The 23,717-nt window shown below is 39.8% G+C and overlaps 1 protein-coding gene and 1 non-coding gene across 2 annotated transcripts; one reads left to right on the top strand and one right to left on the bottom strand.

The window, feature by feature from the left end:
- The first annotated feature begins 320 nt into the window (after positions 1-320).
- TRNAF-GAA (transfer RNA phenylalanine (anticodon GAA)) lies at positions 321-393 on the top strand. Its single transcript has one exon. It is a non-coding gene; the product is annotated as a tRNA-Phe (tRNA).
- An 8,978-nt stretch (positions 394-9,371) lies between these two features.
- On the bottom strand, positions 9,372-11,192 carry LOC132304834 (uncharacterized). Its single transcript, XM_059802543.1, has 3 exons — positions 10,527-11,192; positions 10,023-10,409; positions 9,372-9,857 (listed from the first exon to the last, which is right to left on the bottom strand). Exons 1-3 carry the CDS (start codon positions 11,190-11,192, stop codon positions 9,372-9,374), a joined length of 1,539 nt encoding a protein of 512 aa, XP_059658526.1.
- Positions 11,193-23,717: the final 12,525 nt, after the last annotated feature.

Genomic DNA, 23,717 nt, shown 5'->3' with positions numbered 1-23,717 from the left:
AATTTTGACTTTTAAAAAATTTTGTGAGACTTGTGGAGGAAAAAAAAAAAAAAAAAAAAAAAAACAGACGATCTTTTCTGAATTTTGAAGATTTTGTCAGACAAATGAATTAAAAAAAATGAGGATTTTTTTTTTTTTTAATTTCGGAAGTTTTCTTAAGGTAATTTGTAAATATTTTTGGATTTTTTTTTTATTTTCTTGGTTACAAAAATATTTTAGGAGTTCAGATGGTAGCAGTTGCACAACTTGTTCTTTCAAAGGGTTTGTTCAATTTATTTCTAATAAAAATATATGGTAGAAATATAATTCTCTGTCAACATGCGGGGATAGCTCAGTTGGGAGAGCGTCAGACTGAAGATCTGAAGGTCACGTGTTCGATCCACGTTCACCGCATTGTGATCTCTTTTTGAAAGAGCTCCACCTTATTTTTGGAAGTTATTAGGCCCACTTTCTCAGCTACCAAACAATCCACCTCTAGTTTGGGCCTATGGACTGGGCTCTATACATGGTGGTGAAGTTATTAGGGCCACTTTATCAGCTACCAAACAATCCCTAGGAAAAAAAAAAATTGAAAAAGGGAACAATAATATATATTGGTGTATCCTAGACATATTTTTTTTTTTTGAAAAATATCGAGTCAAACGTTGGATTTGGATTAAGGTGCTAACACCCTGAGTCCAACTCAAACCCGCACTCAATTTGTAATATTATGTTTATATTTTATATTTTATATTTTAAATATATCATATATAATATTTAAATATTGATCACTTTTTTTTTTTTTTTTTTTTCAACTTTCTTTGTTTAAATTTTAATTTATTACATGTTAGCAATTCATAGAATTAATTTTCTAATAATTTGTTTGTAAGTTTTTAGAAATTTGAATTGACTTATTATTAATTTTTTTTTTGGTGCTTAGGTATATTCTAATATGAAACTAACTCAAAATTATAGTATTAAATTTACAGTGTGGAGATTGACCATATGTATAACCTGAATTGTTATTCAAATCCGAAGTCTCAACCCAACTTGCAAACCCGAGTTTAAAAATTCAAGGATGGATTAGGCTCAAGTTAAATAGTTAAAGTTAAAGGTTGACTTAGGGTTGAACAATTTATATGTAATATTAGACTTGAATTGTACCTCCAACCTCTGAGTTGTAGCCCTAAGCAAGATGAAAATGTCATTTTGAGAGGTCGAATTGATACCACTGTGATACAGTCTTTGATTCTAAAAATTACGTTTACGGTAGTCCATTTAAAATAAAGCCATTTTGAAAAATTCAAGAACTTATTGTTTTGGCCCATACTTTCTAGTCAATACCAAAATTGAGTGACTCCAATATATGCATATGTAGGTCTCACATAGTCACATGGAACCGTAGTTATCAGTGAAAAGTGATCATTAAAAGGATTAATAAATCACATGAAATTACATCTTCAAAAAGCCAAAGAAAGCCATTTTCTTACTTGCCAATCAAACCTAACAGAAAATAGAAAGGAAGAAAAAAAATTTGAAAAGAGAGAGAAGATGAAAAGAGAGAAGAGGTTGCAGTCTGTGATGGGGAAAATGGATAGGAAAGAGTTGGAGGTGGTTTCAACGTCAGTGCAAGTTTGTTTGGTCCAGAATAAAACTTGGTTTCCCTGTCTCACAAATTTTCCTTGTAAGATGATACCATACAAGACAAGAGCATTAAAGATGGTAGGGTTTCTCAAAACTAGTGGCCATTTTTTACTCTTTGAGGACCACCAAAAATTTAGACTAGCTCAAATTTAAGTCAAATAGATGTAATTATGCTCACGCTTCCGTACGCTCTTTTATTGATCTCATTGTGTACTATTTAGATTTTTTTGGCTTTCGCATTCACTCTCACTTCGGGTTGCGTGACTTAGGATATGTTTGTATCCGCTAGATTTGAAGGGTGAGGGAGTGAAAAGAAAAGAAATTATGGTGCTAGAGTCTTTGGTTGGTTAAAAATGTGAGGCAAAAAAATAATAAGAAATACAGACGGATTCTCTTCAAAAATGAAAAGATAAAGGAAAAAAATAATAGTGTTTAAATAATGTTTTTATAAATTTGAAATTGTTATTAACAATTAAAAAAAAAATTTATTATTTCATTCATATCTTATCTATTTAAAAAAAATTATAATAATTTAATTATTATTATTTATCTTTTTTTCCTCCGCTCCATTATATTCAAATAAGAATCCTATCCTTTCTTTTTCTTTTGCTCTTCATCTCTATCTATCCTATTTGTCTTCTTTAACTATGATTAAAATACTATTTCTGCAGATATTTCATTATTTTAATGTTTTTTAAAGACCCAAAAATATATATATTATGATATGCTCAAAAATTGAATGTTGTCAGATACGTCCAGAACATGTGGCATGACTGAGAGAGGAGAGGATAGAGCTTGCCAAATGATTTTGACTAGAAATGGTGACATCACCCAAAAGGCTTCACTAGATTGCTTGGGCAGATTAATGCCAAGAACCAAATCCTTGTTTGGCTCGACTTCAGGTTTACTTGGCCAGTTTTATGCCAACAACCAAATCTTACTTTATCCTGCTTTCAGCCTACATAGCCTACATTCCATTACTTCATGATCAAAATATAAAATATTATAATATATATATACACTGAGTTTTTATTATTTCTTCAATTTAGAACTTAAGAGTAGATATTTGTTGTTTTTTTAAAAAATAAAATTATATTATTTTTCTTATTAATTCATATTATATTTTAAATTGTATTGAATATTTTTCTCTAATTCTATCATATACTCAAAATATCTCAAATGTGTCCATGTAATGGTGTTCAGGCAGCATTCCAATTGTGTCTCTACATATCCAAATGTGTTCAACAAAAAATAAAATATTTTAAACTATATCACTCTTAGCAACAAATAAATTAAAGTAACAAAATGACATTGCCCTATAATTTTTTTAAAATAAATGGTGGCAGTGGTGGATGGTGGTGGAGGTGGAAAACAATAGTGGTATAGGTGGTGGTGTTGGAAGGCGACAATGGTATTGGTGAAAAGCGATGGCAGTAATGTGGTGGTGAAAGGAAATAGTGGTGTAGATAACGGTAGTAGAAGCCAATGGAGGTGGCTGTGGTGGTGGCGGCGGAAGATGGTGGCAATAGTGTGGTGGTGGGAGGAGATAGTGGTGTAGGTGACAATGGTGGAAGTCACTGGATGTGACTGTGGTGACGGTGGTGGCGATGGTGGTGATGGAAGATGATGACGGTGGTCACTAGCGGATCTAGGGGTGGGTTTGGGTGGGCTCAAGCCCATTAACAAAAAATAAAAATTATTACTACTTGAAGATGCAAAGAATTTTCTTTCTCTATTTGGACAGAATCTTATTACATTTTCAATTAAAAAAGTATCATCTCCCCTTTACTCTCTTCACTGCCTTTTTATAGGCAATTACAAGTGCTGCTGGACTATTAATTTTAGGCCTTCTTTCCAATGGGCTTGGCCTTATCCGATGGATCCTGCAGGCTCGGCCCATTTTGCGGTGCTCCTGTATGAGCTGAACTCAATTATTTGACCCGATGCCATGTTCGCGGATCATATCCGGCCCACGTTCCTTCTGGTGTCCTCAACTGCCCCCATAATTACTTCCTAATTAATTAGGGGGTAATTATTAGAGGCTGCTAATCATGACTTATCGGCTCGAGAAAATCTCTTGGGAAAATGGACGGTTGGATTCGGGAACTGATGTTCCAAGATTCAAAAAAAACTCCTCGATTTCCCAAATCCTTGGTCTTCAGGCCCACATTGTCTTTATAAGCCTCAGGGGTGCTACGTCAATCTTCTTTACTGTCTCTTCCGAATCAAATCTTCTCCGGCGATTTCCTGCAAAAGCTCCTTTTTCCAGCGACTTTGCAGTACTCTTTGACGTTTTCACTCTCTGAGGTTAGTTCTGTTTGCCTTTCTCTTTTAGAAAACCTCTTTTTCTCCCTTAAAATCTTCATTCATTCTCACCATGACTATAGATCTAGATGTTCTTCGCACGAGACTTCATCTTCCTGACGATATACAAATTAGAAATTGCCCTAAAGAGGTGGATATTATAACTGGTGCTGGCCTTCTTCCCGGCGAGGTTTTATTTTCCCACCTTCATCTTAACCTCATTAGGCTCCCTCTGCATCCCTTCTTTAACTATGTTTTTAATAAGCTGAAACTTTCCCCTTTGCAAGTAAACCCAAATTTCCTTCGGGTTTTATCTGTTATGTTGCTTCTGAACCGTGGCAGAGGTCTAGATTTGGACCTCGTAGATCTTTTCCTCTGTTACAAGGTTAGCAAAATCCGAACTGATGAACCGTTTTACCACTTCTACCCAATTGAAAAGAGGTCCATCTGCAAAGATAAAATCAAATCTGAGAAGGGTTGGAGGAAAAATATAATTGGGATTAGGGGAGCCTGGTTTTCTCCAACCGCAGAGGACTTCCCTATCCCGAGCGCTTTTGGAGAGTGCTCTATCTCTTCATATGAAAAATATAAAACCCATAAGAGTGACTGTCCTTGCGAGATTTGTGTTCCTCGCTTTTGTACTTTCTTATACCGTTCCTTAGGCATTCCTTGTGATGATTTGAGTTACGATGTTTGCAGGGATAGGGATAACTATTTGAAGAAGTACGTTCTGACCAACATTTCTTCTTGCTCGGATCTCTTTACCTCAGACAACCTTCTTGCTCTCTCAGCCCTTGGCAAAACAATGAGTCAACTCCAGATCCCTTCCTTCGGTAGGAAGAAAGCTGCCCCCAGGACCGTTGTTGCCCCTGCAGCAACTTCTTCTCTAGTTTCAGTATCTTCCTCTGCGACTATTTCTGATACCACTCCTTCCACCGATCCGAACGTGACGGCTACCGACCCGATCTCCAACACCACGACTGTCAATCCGAATGTGACCCCTTCTGTCAGCAACTTTCCCAGCTCTGCTACTGCTACCGCTCGGGAAAAGACGAGAGGAAAAAGGCATCAACCTGATAGTGCTCTCAGCCTTGATGACGTTCCTCTGTCACAAAGGGTTAGGCCTTCTGGGCCGAGTGTGTCCATGCACCCTCTGACTAGGCCTCTTCTGACTAGGCCTCCTACCCCCTCTGGGCCTACCTTTGTTAATGCCTCTGCCTCTGTAACGGCACCATGGAATCCTCGCTTTATTCGAACAGATGGATCGTCTGTAAAGCCGGACGAGACCATGTTCAAGGACGGTCAGACCGCTATGGCATACTACAGGAGCATGTGGACTCCTAAGGATATTGAGGTAGCTAAGGGTCTGTCTCAGAAGGAAGTGTTCAGTCGGTTCCCCTTATCTACGATGGAGGTAACTTCTGTCCCTCAGTCAATGAATCTTTACATAGTCTATACATTAGATTTCTTCTGACCATTTGCTCGGCTTAATCAGTTATTATGTATATCTCTACAGACCCTGTACGGGATGATGGCCATGTAGAAACAGGTTGAGCTGGTAAATGCCAAGGTTCGTATGCTCTCTGACAACCTTGGTGCAGCCAATAAGGAGAACGATGCTTTAGGTGCTCAGAATACCGGGTCGATGGTTTAGCTCAACAAAGTTGAGAAGGAGAGGGACGCTCTAAAAAAGGAAACGGACTCCCTTCAGGATGAAAAGGACGCTCTACAACTTGAGAAGAGTGTCTGGCATACCGAGTGAGAATCTCTTAAGGCTGAGAAGGAAGAACTTCAGCGCCTTCTGAGTGATGAGCAATCCGCTCGGATGGCTTTTGAGAAAAGAGCTCTAGACGAGCGTGATGCTTTACTCAGCACCATCAGCAAGGTAAATGGTGGTATCTTGGCTCTGCATGCTCGGTTTTCCAGGGTTGGGGCCCTCAGATACTCTCAGGGGTTCCGAGAGGGTTATACTGATCGTTTTCCAGCTGAAGATCAGACCGGTTCTACCCCTGATGAGGTTGACAAAGAGCTGGAGATTGATCATCTGGGTGTCTATGTTAATCCAGACTCCACCCCTACTGAGGGCATATTTGATGAATGCAAGAGATCGCCTCTTCCAGGGTCATCCCTACTCCCTCTACTGCTCAACCTCTAGGCGTTCTTCCTTTGTCCACCGTGGCTCCCTCCGCCACTACTACTGAGGATGAGCCTCGGCAAAATGATTCTTCCAATGCCAATGAGGATAGAACTCAGCAGAATGATTCTGTCATTCAGCTTGATTCTCCTCCTCGTGAGGACTGTAACGCTAACAATGATGAAGGGGCCGTTCAGCATTATCAAGAAGCTGACGGGGCAAATGCTTCTAGTTGGAACCTTTCTGATGTACTGACCTCCTTCCTTTTGTTTTTTACCATCTGTATACCTCATTTTTTGTAACGCTGAAACTTTATTATTAATGAGATGGCTGACTTTTGATTGAACTCTTGCCATAAATCCCTTGACTTGATGATTTAATGCTATTTGATCTGGTTCTTCTCTGTATGTCAGTGGCTGACGTTCGGCTAGTGTGTCACTTTACCACACAACAAACTTTTTGTGCAAGTTTTTGGCGTTCGGCTCATAGTGCCAGCTGCCACTTACTTTGCTGAGTGGTTGGTGCTCGGCTAGAATGCCACTTGCCACTTTCACTCTTTTACTTTTGGCAAGTTTTTGGCGTTCGGCTCATAGTGCCAGTTGCCACTTACTTTGCTGAGTGGTTGGCGCTAGGCTAGAATGCCACTTGCCACTTTCACTCTTTTACTTTTAGCAAGTTTTTGGCGTTCGGCTCATAGTGCCAGCTGCCACTTACTTTGCTAAGTGGTTGGCGCTTAGCTAGAATGCCACTTGCCACTTTCACTCTTTTATATATATATACATATATATATATATATATATATATATATATTTTTGGCAAGTTTCTGACGTTTGGCTCATAATGCCAGCTGCCACTTACTTTGCTGAGTGGTTGGCGCTCGGCTAGAATGCTACTTGCCACTTTCATTCTTTAATATATATATATATATATATATTGACAAGTTTCTGACGTTCGGCTCATAGTGCCAGCTGCCACTTACTTTGTTGTTTCCATAAACTCAACTTTTTAGAAGAAGATAGCTTTTTATAAATTTCAGAATTTTGTACAACTGAAAATGAGTGATGCCAGAATTAGAACTTTAAACTTTCTACATATAATACCTTTTTAAAGATATAATATTCCATGGCTTGTTAACCAACCTTCCGGCCATGGTCTCTGGTACATATGCCCCTTTCCCTATGACCTCTGCAATTCTGTATGGTCCTTCCCAAGGTGATATCATCTTTTTAACCATTCATACCTTCTTCTTCAGAACCAGATCGCTAATTGTGAAATCTCTGTGCTTCACCCTTTTGTTATGGCTGCTAGCCAGTGTCTGCTGATAGGATGCAAGCCTTATTGCCGCAGCACCTCTCTTTTCTTCTAACATATCAAGGTTAAATCTCAGCATTTTGTCATTCTGTTCCTAATTCCATGCTAAGCTTCGGACCGTCGGAACCAAATATTCAACCGGTATGACTGCCTCGATTCCGTATGCCATGGTGAATGGGTTTTCCCCGGTCGGCCGTCTAGGGGTCGTTCTGTAAGCCCATAGGACGTTCGGGAGTTCGTCCAGCCACTTCCTTTTATGGTTTTCCAGCTTCTTCTTGATACAAGCAAAAATTATTCTATTCGTAATTTCTGCTTGTCCATTAGCCTGGTGATGACTTACTGCTACCAATTTTTGGTTGATTCCATATTCTTCCAGCAATTCTCTGACTTGTTTGCTGTCAAGATTAGTCCCATTATCCATAACGATTGACCTCGGAACACCAAAACGGCAAATAATATTACTCCAGATGAAGCGTCTTACATGAGTTTGCGTTACGCTCGGATATGGCTCTGCTTCTACCCATTTGGTAAAGTAATTTGTTGCCAGCAATATATACTTGTTCTGAGCTCTTGCAGTTGGCAGAGGACCAACCACATCCATCCCCCATTGTGCGAAAGGCCATGGTGTGGCCATTACGTGCAAGTCCTTAGGTGGTTGGTGGATCAATGGTCCGAACCTTTGGCACTTATCGCACTTTCTGGAGAATTCTTCCGCATCTCGTGACATGTTCGGCCAGAAGTACCCTTGCGTCATTGCTTTGTGCGCTAAATATCTTCCCCCTGAATGATTTCCACACACACCTTCATAAATATCTCGCAGCATCTTCTGAGCCTCTGTGGGGGTGACGCACTTTAAGTAAGGCCCAGAAAAATACCTCCTGTATAACTGGTTATGCACTATAGCGTACTTTGCAGCGTTCAATTTGATTTTCCTAGTCTCATCTCTTTGCTCAGGTAGAGTACCATCCCGAATGTAAGTTATGATCGGATCAATCTAACTTGGCTCATATAGAATAACATTCACTTGCCAAGGATCTAGGCCCGAAGGTTCTTCAAAAATGGATGGCTGGTTCAGTATTCCTACTGGAATCACCTTTGCCAATGTTTCTCTAGAACCCGAGGCGCTACATGCTAATCGATCGGCATCTTCGTTATGCTCCCTCGGTATTTGGATGAAATCAATTTTTTCAAAGTTTTTGGCCTCCCACATAACAACAGAATGATATGCTTCCATCATTTCATCCTTGGTTTCATATTCACCATTCACCTGTCGAACAATTAATTGCGAGTCACTAAAAATAGTCAAATTCCTGACCTTCAGCTCTTTGGCGAGCTTAAGTCCTGCCAGTAGTGCTTCATACTCCACTTCATTATTGGTAGCTCTGAATTTAAGTTAGAGCGCTTGACTTAGGGACGTGCCTTCTGGTGTCTGCAATTTGACTCCAATGCCTGCCCCCATTTGATTTGAGGATCCATCGACAAAGAGTTTCCACAAGCAACCACGAAGGTCTTCCTCCATGTCTTCTGAATCACATTCTAGTAAAAAATCTGCCACTATTTGCCCTTTGACTGTCGTTCTAGGCTCTAATGTTATGTCAAATGAGCTTAACTCTATGGCCCACTTCGTCATCCTCCCTGAGAGGTCTGGCTTGTGCTGGATTATTCTGATAGGGAAAGTGGTCAGAACGATGATAGGATGGGATTCAAAATAATGCCTGAGCTTTCTTTTCGCATGTACTAGCGAGAGTATCACCCGTTCGGCCTTTGAATATCGTCGTTCGGCCTCAGTCATCGTTTTGCTAATATAAAACACTGGATATTGCTTCCCCTCTTTACAACAGATCAGAACGCCACTTGTCGCGATGCTGGATACCCTGAGGTATAAAAATAGATTCTTTCGTGGTTCTGGAGCTGACAGGACCGGAAGGTTCTGCATATATTCCTTCAAACCAGTTAATGCTCGGCGCTGTTTGTCCCCCCAAACTTGTCTCCCATGGCTTCATATTGTGTCAAAAAATGGTTTGTAGCGATCTGATAATTTGGAAATGAACCGGCTCAATGCAGCGATTCGTCTCGCAAGTGTTTGCACTTCTTTGATTGTCGTCGGCTCGACCTTCTTAGTCAGAGCTTCTGCTTGGGCAGGGCTAGCTTCTATGCCTCTATGATTAACTACATGTCCCAGGAATTGACCAGAACTCACACCGAATGAGCACTTGGTTGGATTGAGTTTCATTCCATATTGTCTTAACACATCAAATACGTCTTGTAGATGTTTCAGATGGTCAACTTTCTTCTTGCTTTTTACTACTATGTCATCAATGTAAGCTTCCACGGTCTTCCCTATTTGACCCTTGAAAATTTTGCTAATAAGCCTTTGGTAAGTTGCTTCGGCGTTCTTCAGTCCGAACGACATAACTTTGTAGCAATAGGTCCCGTGCTTGGTAACGAAAGAAGTTTTCTCTTTATCAGCAGAGTCCATGGGGATCTGATTATATCCAGAATAAGCATCCAAAAAGGTTAAACGCTCATACCCAGTAGTAGCATCCACCATTTGATCGATTTTTGTCAACGAAAAGCTATCCTTCGGACAGGCTTTGTTCAAATTGGTGAAATCAATGCACACTCGCCATTTCCCATTCTTCTTCTGTACAACAACAATGTTTGACAACCAGTCAGGATAGTACACTTCTCTTATAAATCCCCCATCAAGCAGCCTATCAACCTCCTCGGCTATGATCCGGGTACGCTCTGGAGCGAACCTTCGCTGCTTCTGCTTTACAGGTCTTGCATTGGGATTAATGTTCAAGGAGTGACAGGATACGGAATGATTGATTCTAGGCATGTCTAGGTGGCTCAATGCAAATACATCGGCGTTCTGAGACAAGAAATCAACTAACTCCTGTTTCTCCTCCTCAGCAAGTCTTACCCCCACTCTGGTTGTTCGTTCTGGTCGGACCCGATCGATCTGTACATCAACTAGGGGTTCTTCGGTCAAGTCCACTGGCTCCTCCTCCCCATTCTGCTTGGGGGGAGGCTCCTGTAATTGCTATCTCGGGCTTGCCGAACGGATGGGTGCTTTCCCTTTTCCAGCATACTTCAGCGTTACTGAATAACATTCCTTAGCTGCAACCTAGTCCCCATGAATGTCAATCACCTTGGTTCCGTCTGGCCCTAGGCATCTCATTACTTGGTGCAGAGTAGAAGGAACACCTTGAACTCTGTGGATCCACCCTTTGCCCATCAGAAGGTTGTAAGAAGGAAGAATCTCGACAACCACAAAGGTCTCCATCAGAACCCTCTCTACAGCATGCACTACTACCTCCACCGTATCGATGGGCTCCGCTCGTTTTCCATCAAATCCTAGCAAAGGATTCCCAGTGGGCTTGAGCCGGTCTGGCTTGATCTCGAGCCGATCAAATGTGTCATTCGACATGACGTTCGCACTACTTCCAAGATCAATCAGAACTCTGCGTACCAAACATTCAGCCACTGTCAAACTGATGACTAACGGGTCCTCGTGAGGGATCTGAACACGCAACAGATCTGTTTTGTCAAACTTTATCGGTGTTGATGCGCTCTGTTGGTGCAGAGTGTTTACACTGCCTATCCTCCTCTTCATATGCGCCTGGCGGAGCCGTACTCGAAGTAGTTCATCTGACTCTTCACGTTCAGGCCGGCCATGAATTGCATTAATTACTCGAACTGGTTGCAAGTTGTGGGAGTTCGGCTTCTGATTCCTCTTCACTTGCTCCGTCGGTCGGCTCTGCTCTACCGCCGGGCCTTGAATATAACCTGCGAACTCCCCTCTAGCTATCAACATCTCCACCTGCTTCCTTAAGTTCCTGCATTCGTTAGTCTGATGGCCAAAGTCAGAATGGAAATCGCAATGCTTAGACTTATCTCTCTACTCCAAGGATTGTCTGATAGGTAAAGGAGGTCGGAACTTATCTTTGTTTTCTTGGTATAGCCTTGCTAGAGTTACTTTCAATGGAGTGACCAATTCCTCTTCCCTAGACCTTTTTTCTGCTGTCCAAGGGATCTGCCGCTGCAATGGAGCTGGTTTTTGCCTGATCTTGGCTTTGGATTTTTCCTCCGTTAATATAATTGACGTCTTCCTCGCATTAGCTGCCTCTTCCTCTTCCAAACGGACAAATCTATCAGCTCTTTCGTTCAGCTCATCCATAGTCTGTGGCGTGTTCACCACCAGACTTGTGTGGAACGAGGTCCCACGAATCATGGCCAGCCTGAATACCTGAACCGCCGTGGACGGATGGCATTCGATCACCATGCTCTTAGTTAAATTGAATCTGGTAAGAAAGGCTTGGATGCGTTCATCTTCATACTGCCGCATCGTGAACAAACTGGAGACATCTTTTACCGGGCACTTATTCCCATAGTACTGGCTAATGAACCAATCGCAAAGGCTTCAAAAGCTATCAATCGATCCTCTCGGTAAGTTTTTGAACCAATTAAGCGTTGGTCCAGCTAAGCTTGTTGGAAAACATTTGCACATTAAGGAGTCATTCTCTGTGTTCAGAGCCATTTTCAATTGGATATGATACACATGATCAATCGGGTTAATAGTTCCGTCAAACAGGATGAAAACTGGCATGGAGAATTTCCTCGGACTAAGAGCATTCAGAATTTCATCGGTAAACGGCAAGTTAACCGTCCGAGCTACTGAACGAAGGGCCTCAATCTCTCTATGGAACCTTGCGGCAGCTCTCTGATCCGTAGATCTCCTTTCTGAGCTTCGGTAGTTTAACGTAGCCATTGAAGGTCGATAAAGCGAATCGGATGATCTTTCCTCCATGTATTCCTTCTGCCAGATCGGTGTAGTTTTGTGAGGTCCAAACTCCACAGCTTCTTCTCGGTTGAACCTCTCCTGATTCGGATCAAAAGTCATTGCCGCGTTCCGCTTGATCTGCTCATGTCGTGAATCTAAGTGAATTGAGCCTTCTCGATTATCAAAACGGCGAGGATTTAGCGGCAAATCATCTGGCCTAACCTCCTCGTGATGAGGATTTGGCAGGTTATTATCTTCCTGTTCACCTTGACGCACAACAACAAGATGCAACCTCTTCACCCACCGGAGGCGGTTGCAGAACCGCCGGAGCTTCTTGGCACTGCATTCCAGCTTTCAGCTTTGCATTCTCTCTCCTAAGAACTTCGATCATGTTCATCAACTCATCAAGCTTCATCTTGTGGACATTCTCTACCGGATTAGAGCTCTCGCCTCCTATCATGATTCCGGAGTGATGCAAAGGCATGAATCACAAGATCTTAATCAGATCTGAGCTTTACCGATGCAAATCTCATCGGATCTAGACTCTGATTCACTGAATCGCGATCACAGCTCGCTAGATTTGAGCATTTCTAGCTTCTAACTCACCGGATCTAGCTGCGATCAAACAAATCTCAGCTGCGTTATTCCGACGCAAACACGTCAAAACCAATAGTAATCAAGAATTCCTTCAGAAAAAACTGCAATCTTTCCGATCTGGATTCAATTTCTAGAAATCTTGCTTCGTTTTCACGGATCAGTTTGAATTAACATGACATCGATTAAGTATGAATGAATGTTCTTCATCGCTTCCCACAGATGGCGCCAATTGAAGATGCAAAGAATTTTCTCTCTCTATTTGGACAGAATCTCATTACATTTTCAATTAAAAAAGTATCCTCTCCCCTTTCACTCTCTTCACTGCCTTTTTATGGGCAATTACAAGTGCTGCTGGACTATCAGTTTTGGGCCTTCTTTCAAATGGGCTTGGCCTTCTCCGATGGATCCTCGGGGCTCGGCCCATTCTGCGGTGCTCCTGTATGGGCTGAACTCAATTGTTTGACCCGATGCCATGTCTGCGGATCATATCCGGCCCACGTTCCTTCTGGTGTCCTCACTACTATTACCCCACCCCATGGACAATGCCTAAATTTGCCCTTGGCAGTGGTGATGGTGAAAAGCGGTAGCGGTAGCCTTGGCGGTGGTGGAAGGTAACGGTGGTGAAGGTGGTGGCTGTTGTGAAAGGTGATAGCAATAGCGAAAGTCATTGACGATGGTGGTGGTGAAAGGCGGAGGTGGTTGTGGTGGAAGGTAGTGGTGGTTTTTGGACTTGGAACATAAGGGTTTTTTAGGAAATTGATTTTTTTATAAAAAATTACTTGAAAATATAATGGTCATTTCATAGGTTTAGTTATGGAACGGATTTTCATTACAATGGAATGACCATTCCCACTTTAAATTATATACCAAATAAAAGAATGTTTGGAATAGACATTCCATTTCATTTCATTACTCCACACCAAACGCAACACGAGAATTGGTTGTGCTTCCTAACACAAAATAAATAACAAAACTATACTTAGAAGTAGAGGTCATTTGTTCAACTTTCATACTTGATTCTTTTGGAGTATTGATCAATATGATTAGAGAAATGCTTTAAAAAGAAAAGAAAAAAAAAAGTTCTGAACTTTAATTCTATTTAATTTGTTGTCGACCATCTCACAAGTTACGAACTAGTCGAAAAGTTATTGATGAAGTTTAGTTTGCAACGATCCAAAACCACAACACTTTCTATTAGCACCGGTGTGGTACCTGCCAAACAACCTCCGATGGCTAAGTCAGTTTACTGAAGAAATAAATTAAGCAATTAATGAAGTGGAGTTCAATATTGCCCGTACCTCATTAGTTGGTAGGTGTCTGCTTTTATAGCCAACCGAGCTGGGAGTTTGTTGCAATCTTCAAGGAAAGCCTTTGTTGATAATTTAAATTTCATATTTATCAAAACCAAACTAATTTTTAAATTTATATTGCTAACGGCATTTATCACCTCATCATCTTATCCATCTGTTTTACTTCTTTTAGAGATTTCCCTCATCAGTTGCCCCCCGATCCCGAATTCTAGCTTGCCGATAGTCGAGATCATGCTATAAATTCTCACCACTTTCTAATATGTATATGTTATGAACAAAAAATAAAAACTATTTGTTTATGCTACTTTCATGCACCCATGTTGCTTTACTAAATGGTTCCCTAATAATGATGGAATACTTTTGCTTTAACCTACTGTTCGCCTACTTTTTTTTTTTTTTTTGGTGTGTGGTAAAGTATTTGTATAAATGATAAATTGTACAATTTAGCCGAAGCCACAACACAAAATCAACAAAGGAGTTGAGTTAATCATTACAACCACATCCTTAAAATAAAGGCACATCCATCATCAACGCGGCTAAACAGCAGCCTCACATGATGCGAACCCATTTGTAGATCCCTTTGTAGTCAAAGGAGCTATAATCCTTATGACTACTGATACAAAACCGGTGAGTGATGAGTGATGAAGGGGTAAAACAGATCAAGGCCAAAGATTAAGCCAAACCCTCGCTATATCAGTTCGGTTCCAACAGCGGTCGGATGAAAGAGGAAGGTAAATCCCAATCCAATTACAAGTGAATTGATTATGCTAAGAAAATAATAAAAAATAAAAATAAAAATAAGTGTGAATGGGCGATCAGTGGTCGCCCTCTTTGGTGAAGGTGGGCGTGCTTGGTTTGCCCACTTAAGTATTTGTTAACATGTTTCGGCTTCAACCTCTACCTTTATATATATATATATATAATTTTAGATCGTAGTCGATAAAATAGGAACGATAAAAAAACTCCTCTAAGTAAGAATGTGATTGTGTAGAATATTCTGAGTTCCTTCTTGTCTGCACTAGGAGTATGGGAAAAATAGATAAATTTGATGACAAACAGGAAACAACATTTGCCCAATGATGCTTAATCCAATTCTAAAACAATTAGAACTCAAGTGCAATACCTACTTACCAACTCTTTATAAAGCGTACTTGGGTAAGATTTTTAGATAGCTCTATCGTTCTTGTTTGTTGAAGAAATTTCAGCGACTTGCCAATTTTTATTTTTTATTTTTTATTCGTAGCAGAACTTCTTTCATATATATATATATATATATATATACATATTGGATTCTTTGGATCGCCAATCTTTTTTAGTTTTTGCTTGTCTCCTATATTTTAGTCGCTTCAGTCCGTTGAATCATTTGTTTCAAGAATTCATAAGCTCTGGTGTGGCTAAACGCTTGTATTAGTCGGTGGTTGAAATTGTGGACACACTTTTATTTGTTGTAAACTCTTTAGACGATCATACCATGTCTACACATGAAATGATCAGTTTGCGCGAAGAGACCAGTGATGAGGAAGGATCCGAGTACGACTCATTTTCACCATGCAAAAGGCTTGTAGAGAAGGTGCAAGACATGGAATGTTCACTCACTTCAGCGGACTTAAAATGCTTTAGGTCGAAATATTCGATTCCCAAAACTGTTCGTCTACGGCTTCCCGCTCCAAATGAAAGAGTTTGTACTCTTGTTCCGGGTGAAATATGTTTTTATAAGTTCACTATTTTGTCTGGTCTATGGTTCCCTGTTCCTATTATTATCAGATAAATTCTTAACCGTCTCAACCTTGCCCTAACTCAACTTACACCAAATGCCTGGAGAATAATGTTGGGATGCATGGTCTTTTGGCGAACTTGTGGCAACGGCTCGCTAATAGTCGCCCAATTCCTCCATTGTTATTTGCCTAAGCGGATAGGTGATTGGTGGTATTTTTCCATCCGAGATAAGAGGAATGTACTCATTACCGGAAATCCATCCAACAACAAAGGATGGAAAAATCGTTTCTTCTATGTTTCAGGTGACGATTGGGAATTTTCTCCTCATGAGAATCTCTTCTTCAAAGGAGGAAAATTTGTTCCTTATGTGTGGGGCAATCCAAACTCCTCAGGTAAGTTCGGTACTTTATTTTTGTTGATGATTTTGAGTTGCTTACGATCTTTATCTATTAATTTTTCAAACTTTAAATTAGTGCAAGATGCTTCGTCTTACGACATTGAAAAAGTGTTGAACACCGTTGACCATGGAGTGTCGGATTTTTCCACGTTAGTAACTGCCCAGGCCTTATTTGTCCACGGTTTAGGTCCCAAACCTATTTTTGAGTCATCCTGTACAAAAGACGATACATACTATATATATGTATATATATATTTTTTAAATGGCCGAACAACTATTAGATGCATATGACACTTTTTTTTTTTTTTTAGGTATGTTGAAGAAATTCAGCAAGAAAATTCTTGATTAAGCTTGGGAATCAAATGATCTCCCTCTTACCACTCCTCCTAAAAGGAAATGTGAGTCTAGAACTATGCCTAGTGGGAAAATACCAGTGTTTGACGTCTCTTATTCGCCTTCTCAACCTTCACCTCAGCATATGGGTTCGGTCAATGCTAATATTCGACATGCTACTGTACAAGTTGGTGTGTCTCATCCTGTTGTGGAGCCTTTCAGTTTCGACACATCTGTTTTGGACAGCCCAGGTTTTTCGTTTGAGTGAACAAAGAATTTTTTAGTGAAGTAAGATTTAACTCAATTAAGTTCTCATCCTTTATCTGAGATGGCAAAAACGTTACTGCATGATCTCGGCAAGGTTAGCTCCTGATTACTTCAACCACTTTTTTTTTCTTCTTCTTTTTAATTTTTTTTAACTTGTAACTTGCATTCTTGTAGTGCATCACACGTGCTGTTTGCTTATCATCTCGAGCTATTGAAATGGAAAAATCATTCCGTGAGGACATGGCTTCTCTCCTTATCAAGCACTAAGGTCAACTTGATTTGGTTACTGTAGAGCTCAATGTAGAGAAAGATGCGCGGGTCAAAGTTGAAGCGTCTTTCAAGAAAAGCACGTTAGGGCCGAAGGACTTAAATCTCAAGTGGAAGGACTTACCAGAGAGATGGCACTGGCTGGGTCATCAGCCGTTGATGAGTATAAGGCTTCCCGCAGCTTCAAAGTGGCCCAAGCTAGGATGTATATCGATGGTTTTGAAGCTTTTCGAGCTTAAGCCATTTCTGATTTTTTGGGACTAAGCTTTTCTTCAATTCAGTTAGAGAGCGATAGCGAGGCTGATCGATGAGTAGCTCAATCTCTTCAGTTCAGTTGGAGAGCGATAGCGAGGTTAATGACTAGCTCAATCTTCTATCTCTTTTTTTTTTTTAGTTGGGGACTTCTCATTTTACTGGGTATTTTTTAATTGGATTTCGTCATTCTTCTTGCTGAGTTTTGTCGTTTTTCTAGTAGTAAATCTGCACTTCTTTTATCATAAAATGGTGTTGTTTGAACTTGTATGTTTTGCCCCTTAATTTTTAATATTGAAGTAGACATCATATATACACATATATATATATGTATACAGAATGAGTTTTATGAGCTTCATCTAACTCGCCCATTAATAAGGGAATGAGTTTTACGAGTTTCACTCAGCTCGCCCTGTAATAAGGGGGTAGAGTAACTTGACTTCGCCTTTTACTAAATATTTTGTGCTCATTTTATTTATGTATTAGCAATAGTAAAAGAGTCTAAAAAAGGTATGAGATCATAATTAAACCATCATATTAAAGAATATCATCACAAGAAGACATGCTATCCCTTTTTATTGGAAAGTCAAATTATTCAGAGAGAATATAACATTAGTAGAAGATAAAGCCATGCTATCAAGCTAGCTCTTTTTATTAAAAAATAAAATCAGCCATATAAATGTTTTACTGGTTGTACATCCTTAAATGTTCAGCATTCCAAGGGTGCTCCATCCAACACCTTTCCAGTTAGGGTACAACTTCCCCTCTCTTTGGGTTTTGGTTACTAGGGTAACTTTGCGAAGTACTAAGTCTCCAGGTTAAAATCTTCTTGGGTTGACCTTGGCATTATAGTATCTAGACACCATTTGTTGATAAGTTGTCGTTCAAATCTAAGCATGTTCCCTTCTTTCTTCAATCAAGTCTAAGCTCAATAACAATTCTCTCTCATTTACTCATGGCTCGTAATGCTCAGTCCTGAAACTGGTTACATTGACTTTAACAGGAACAACTGCTTCACTTCTAAAAGCCAGTAGGAATGGGGTTTCCCCTATAGGGGTTCTTACCGTTGTATGATAAGACCACAACACGCTGGGCAATTCTTCAGGCCATGTTCCCTTCTTATCCTTAAGCTTCTTCTTTATCATCTGAAGTATCAATCTGTTCACCACCTCAGCCTGACCATTTGCTTGAGGGTGTCCAGGTGATGAGTAGTGGTTCTTTATCCCTAGTTGAGCACAAAAATCCTTAAACTTTATGCAATCAAATTATTTTCCATTATCTATGACAAACACTCTTGGGATTCCAAACCTGCAAATGATTGACCTCCAAGCAAAAATTCTTATGTTCATCACAGTAATACTTTCTAATGGCTCAGCTTCGATCCACTTGGTGAAATAGTCTATAGCCATTATAACATATTGGACTTGGCCCTTTCCCATGGGCAATGGACATTATAGGTCCATTCCCCATTATGCGAAAGGCCACGAACCTGTCATGGGAGTTATCTATTCAAGTGGTTGTTTTGGAACATTGGCAAACCGTTGACATTTATCACATTTTTGCACATAGTCCATAGCATCCTTTTGTATAGTGGGCCAATATCGAATAACTTTGTGTACTAAAGACCCCCCAGCGTGATTACCATAATCTCTTTCGTGTATCTCCTTTAGAATATACCTTGCATTTTCAGTTGAAACACAACGCAGGTAGGGTAAAGAAAAACCCCTCTTGTACAACACCCCTTTGATGAGAGTGTACCTTGCTGCTCGAATTTTAACTTTTCGGGCCTCATTTATGTCCTCAAGAAGTTCTCCCTCTTTAATATACTTTATCATAGGTTATGTCGATCTCATGTTAAGCACCATATGTTGTACTTCCTTTGAACTTCTTGAAGTATACTTGGCTTATCTAGGTACTCTAATGGCATTACCTTGTTCACCTTTGGATCTAACGCGGTTTCCAATCTAACTAAAGCATCTGCAATCGCATTTTCTTCTTGTAGGATCTGATGGACTGAAAATCTCGTAAAATGATTTTTCAATTATTCTACCTTTTTTAGGTAGGCCTTCATTTTCTCATCTTTGGCTTCGTATTCAACTCAGACTTACCTTGTTATCAATTGAAAATCTGTGTATGCTATAAGCTGCTCCTCCCCAAGGACTTTTACCAATTTTAACCCAGTTATAAGGGCCTCATATTCTGCTTTGTTGTTTGTTACTTTGAAGCCAAACCGGAGGGCATAGACAATGTTTTCTCCTTCTGGGGAGATGATGATCTACCCTGCTCCACTAGCATATGCATTTGATGACCCATCAACAAACAGAGTCCGGGTGGCTTTTTTGTTCGTTTGAATCTGAGGGTTTACTTCTGTGGAAATGTTGATCTAGTCTTCTTGGGAAGGTATGAATTCAGCAACAAAATTTGCTACCACCTGAGCTTTTATTGCAGTTCAGGGTCTATACTGGATGTCAAATTCCCCAAGTTCTATTGACCATTTCATAAGTTGACCTGAAGTCTCTAGCTTATAGAGAATTTGTCTTAGAGGTTAATCTGTTAGTACCATTATCTTGTGAGCTTGGAAATAAGGCCTGAATTTCCTAGCTGACACGACTAAGGCAAATGTTAATTTCTTCATTTTCAGATATCTTTCCTCAGCACCTCTAAGTGCCCGACTTGTGTAATGCATTGGTTTCTGAACCCCATCCTCCTCTCGAATCAGAGCTGAACTTACTGCTGATGAGGAGACAACCAAGTACAAATACAAGTCCTCTCCTAGTATTGCTCTAGACAGAAGTGGTGGTGAGGAGAGGTATTCCTTTAGTTATAGAAATGCCTGCTCATATTCTAGTGTTCATTCAAAAGCTTTTTTAAGGGTACGGAAGAAAGGTAAACCCAAATTGTCCAAACAGTGCCCAAAACCATTCTAGAACACGTCAAAACAAGGGAACCTGCTCTCAAAACTTGAGAGCGGGCTCTATCCATGCATGGAGCTGGCTCTAAAGGGGTGGGAGCCGGCTCTCTAACCCCTAGAGCCAGCTCTGCACTTGAGGGAGCCGGCTTTCTCTTCCATGGAGCCGGCTCTCTCCCTCTCTGAGAGCCCCGATCCGTTTCTGACCGTCTGCTTCGTCTCCGGCCACTTCCAACTCTTCTGTTCTTCATTAATACTGAACCTAAGAATCTAATTTATACCCAGTAGTATCCCACTCATTTGTTTACAACAGTAGAAATTTATAACAACAATTAGAAAAAAATCACCGATTCATTATACTTAAAACATACAACGAACTCCAACTTGCAAGAACAGTTACAGATTAAATTAAAACACATACAGTCGAGTAATTTACCATAAACTAAGCATGCAAGATTCAGTTAACATTCAATTAAAACCCTAGAGACCATCTCAGTATGCACAAAACACAGGTCAAGGGGAGAGAGACAGAAAAGAACTTGCCTGTGTGGTTTTGGAATCAAAACCTTGTCGCCGTCTTCCTAAGCTTCCGATGACGTCCGTTTACTGTCAACTCAACCTCCTACTACTCAACCTTCCCTCCTCCTAGGTCCGACCTTTAAGCCACAGCCGAAACCTTCACCGAACTTGCTCTGTTTTCTCACAAGTCTCTATTATGTCGCTCTGCCTTCACTGTGCCGTGAATAGGGTTCTAAAACCCTAGGCAGACGTATGACATATATATTTATAGGTAATTACAAAACTTTAGTCCAATTAAAACCCTAAACTGAACCCTAGTCGGCCCATACGTGATTTTTAAAAGAATAAAACCTAATTTTAACATTATAACTTATAACCCTAATTGAAACCAATTAACTAAACTAATAAACCATAAAACCAATTAAAACAAGTAATTTCCAATAAAGAAAAATAAAAATACAATTAGTCAATTAAAGAAAATAAAAATACAATTAATTCATTTTTTGTTAAATACACAATTAAATAATTAAATAAAATAAATAATAAAACAATTAAACAAGTTAGCAAATAATCAATTAATCAAACAAAAATGCAATAAAACCATAATTAAAATGCCGATACTATCCTTTTAAAATTAGGGGTATTACAGTGACAACTGATGAAGATTAGTCTACAACAGTCCAAAACGACAATGTTTTTTCTTGACACCGGTGTGGTGCCTGCCAAACAACCTCCGATGGCTAAGTCAGTTTACTAAAGAAATAAATTAAGCAATTAATGAAGTGGAGTTCGATATTGCCCTTACCTTATTGGTTGGTAGGAGTTTGCTTTTATAGCCAACCGAGCTAAGAGTTTGTTACAATCTTCAAAGAGAGCCTTTGTCGATAATTTGAATTTCATATTTATCAGATCAAAACTACTTTTTGAATTTATGTTGCTAACAACATTTATCACCTCATCACCTTATTTATCTATACAACTTCTTTTAGAGATTTACCTCATCAGTTATCAATCTTGTGAGTTGCAACGTTGTTTTACCAAACATGTTCTTCATATTTTTGCTTTCAAAAATATTGCAACGAATTTTACGTTATTAAACATAATCCTAAATACTATTGAACACTACAACAATATATATATATATATATATATATATATATATATATATATATATATATAAACAAAAAACACAAAATAAAAATAGGGCAAATTACACAAACCACGTGCATGTAGATAAAAGTTATAGCAATATTACAGAAATGTCCATATTGACTGTTTGACCACAAAAAATCAATATAAATTTACACTTTTGACCTTAAAATTAAAGTATTTATTTTTAATGAAAAAAATAAAAGATATTGTATATTGGGAAGTTTTATTTTTGCCCCTAGGTACACCACATCGCTTCCCTACCACATCCCTCCTCTTTTCTCTCTCTAAACATATCGAGATGGATCTGTTTTTTTTTTTTTTTATTATTTTTATTTTTATTATTTTTTTATTTTTTAGCATCGAGACGGATCTGTTGCCTTGGCTTGTTCAATGCCCTATCGGGTATGGGTGGTGGTGGGCAGGTCGACCACACGGCGGCGAACAACGACAACACCGCCGAGCAAAAGGACTCTCGGCAATGAAATGCAGTGGTAGGTCGGAACGGCGGTAGAACTGAATCGCTGTGGATGACTCACGGCGGCTACGACTATAGATGAACTGCGGCAGTGTATAGCGAGACGAATCCAGCTTTGGCGATGATAGCTTGTGCACGTTTAGGTGGATATGGGTTGGCTGTGACAGCAATAGGCTGGTTGCAGCTTTGGCTGTGAGCTTGAGGATAATGGTGGCGAGCTCAGCTTTAATGGAGGTGGCGGTGAGCTCGGCTTTGATGGGCTCGGCCATGGAGGATGTCGGCTGTGATGGAGGCGGCGGCGGCGAGCTCGGATGCGGCGAGCGAGGTTAAGCTCGGATGGTGGATTGTTATGTGGTGATAGTGGTGACAAACCGGCGAGCTAGGAACAGAGGAATCGGGTCACTCGGCTATGATGAGGTCAAAATGATTTGTGTCAAGGACTTTTTGTTGTGTATGTGAATGGATGGCATAAAAATGAAGAAACAATCTTTAATTGGTTTCAATGAAGTTATGATGATGATGGAAAGTATGTGAAAGTTGTTGTGGAAATTGGTAATCTAATTAGCCTCTTTGTGAAAATTTCCCCATTTACAAGAGACCCATATTCAATCAGAGTCTGCTAGGGGTTGTTTCGATAATTGTCGAGTTTGATTCGTACAAGAATGTGTTGATTGGGGTGGGGGTACAGTGACATTCATTAGGGATTTGAATTTGGCAAAGAATTATCGTAGCCGTTCACCCTCACCGGAAACTAACCGTTAGCAGCGAGGTCGCAAAGGAAGTTGGGGTAATTTGGTGGTTTTTTTAGGCACAAGTCCAGAGGAATCAGACAGAGCACTTTCTGTGTAGATATCTATGTATATGTATATATGGTATGTATAAGTGGAAGTGATGATATATGTATTCTGTGTAATAATGAAGAGGTTAGTTTGGTTCTTTAAAATTAGTTAAAAGGATAAATTAGTAATTGTAACATTTAAATTAGTCAATTGACAAGTCAAGGGGCATTCTAGTCATTTTATCATGTGTGGGTGTGTTTGTCAAACAGAACAAACAGTTAATTTGGGCCTTTATGTTATATTGTGGCCATCTTATATCTACATGTACAAGTTGAAAACCTGAGGGGTCCTTTGTGTAATTTGTCCATAAAAATAAGATTGATATGGAAGGCAACCACTTTTCTTTCGTGTGTTGTGTTGTGGGTTAGGAAGTACGGACATTTTTATGAAGGAGTCGTACTAGTGTCGAATACCAATACTCCTCGGACACTCCTTGAATACGTGTTCGACACTTCATATATGTGTACATAAATAAAAATTAATTTTATAATTTCGGACACTTCCCGGATACTTTCCGGACACTTTGT

Source organism: Cornus florida, unplaced genomic scaffold, assembly GCF_030987335.1.
Source record: "Cornus florida cultivar Cherokee Brave unplaced genomic scaffold, ASM3098733v1 CherokeeBrave_3.0.0_Hap2_Chr04, whole genome shotgun sequence".
In the NCBI taxonomy this organism is placed as follows: domain Eukaryota; kingdom Viridiplantae; phylum Streptophyta; class Magnoliopsida; order Cornales; family Cornaceae; genus Cornus; species Cornus florida.
The sequence above is the reverse complement of the archived record's forward strand: the minus strand, read 5'-3'. Positions and strand labels throughout refer to the sequence as shown.

Excerpts from the sequence above, each read along its gene's own strand:
- LOC132304834 (XM_059802543.1), bottom strand. The coding sequence starts at position 11,192 with ATGTTGATAGCTAGAGGGGAGTTCGCAGGTTATATTCAAGGCCCGGCG. Across the intron at positions 10,410-10,526 it reads TAGGGCCAGACGGAACCAAG|GAGCCTCCCCCCAAGCAGAA; the intron begins GTGATTGACATT and ends TAGCAATTACAG. Across the intron at positions 9,858-10,022 it reads GGTTGTCAAACATTGTTGTT|ATCCCCATGGACTCTGCTGA; the intron begins GTACAGAAGAAG and ends GGATATAATCAG.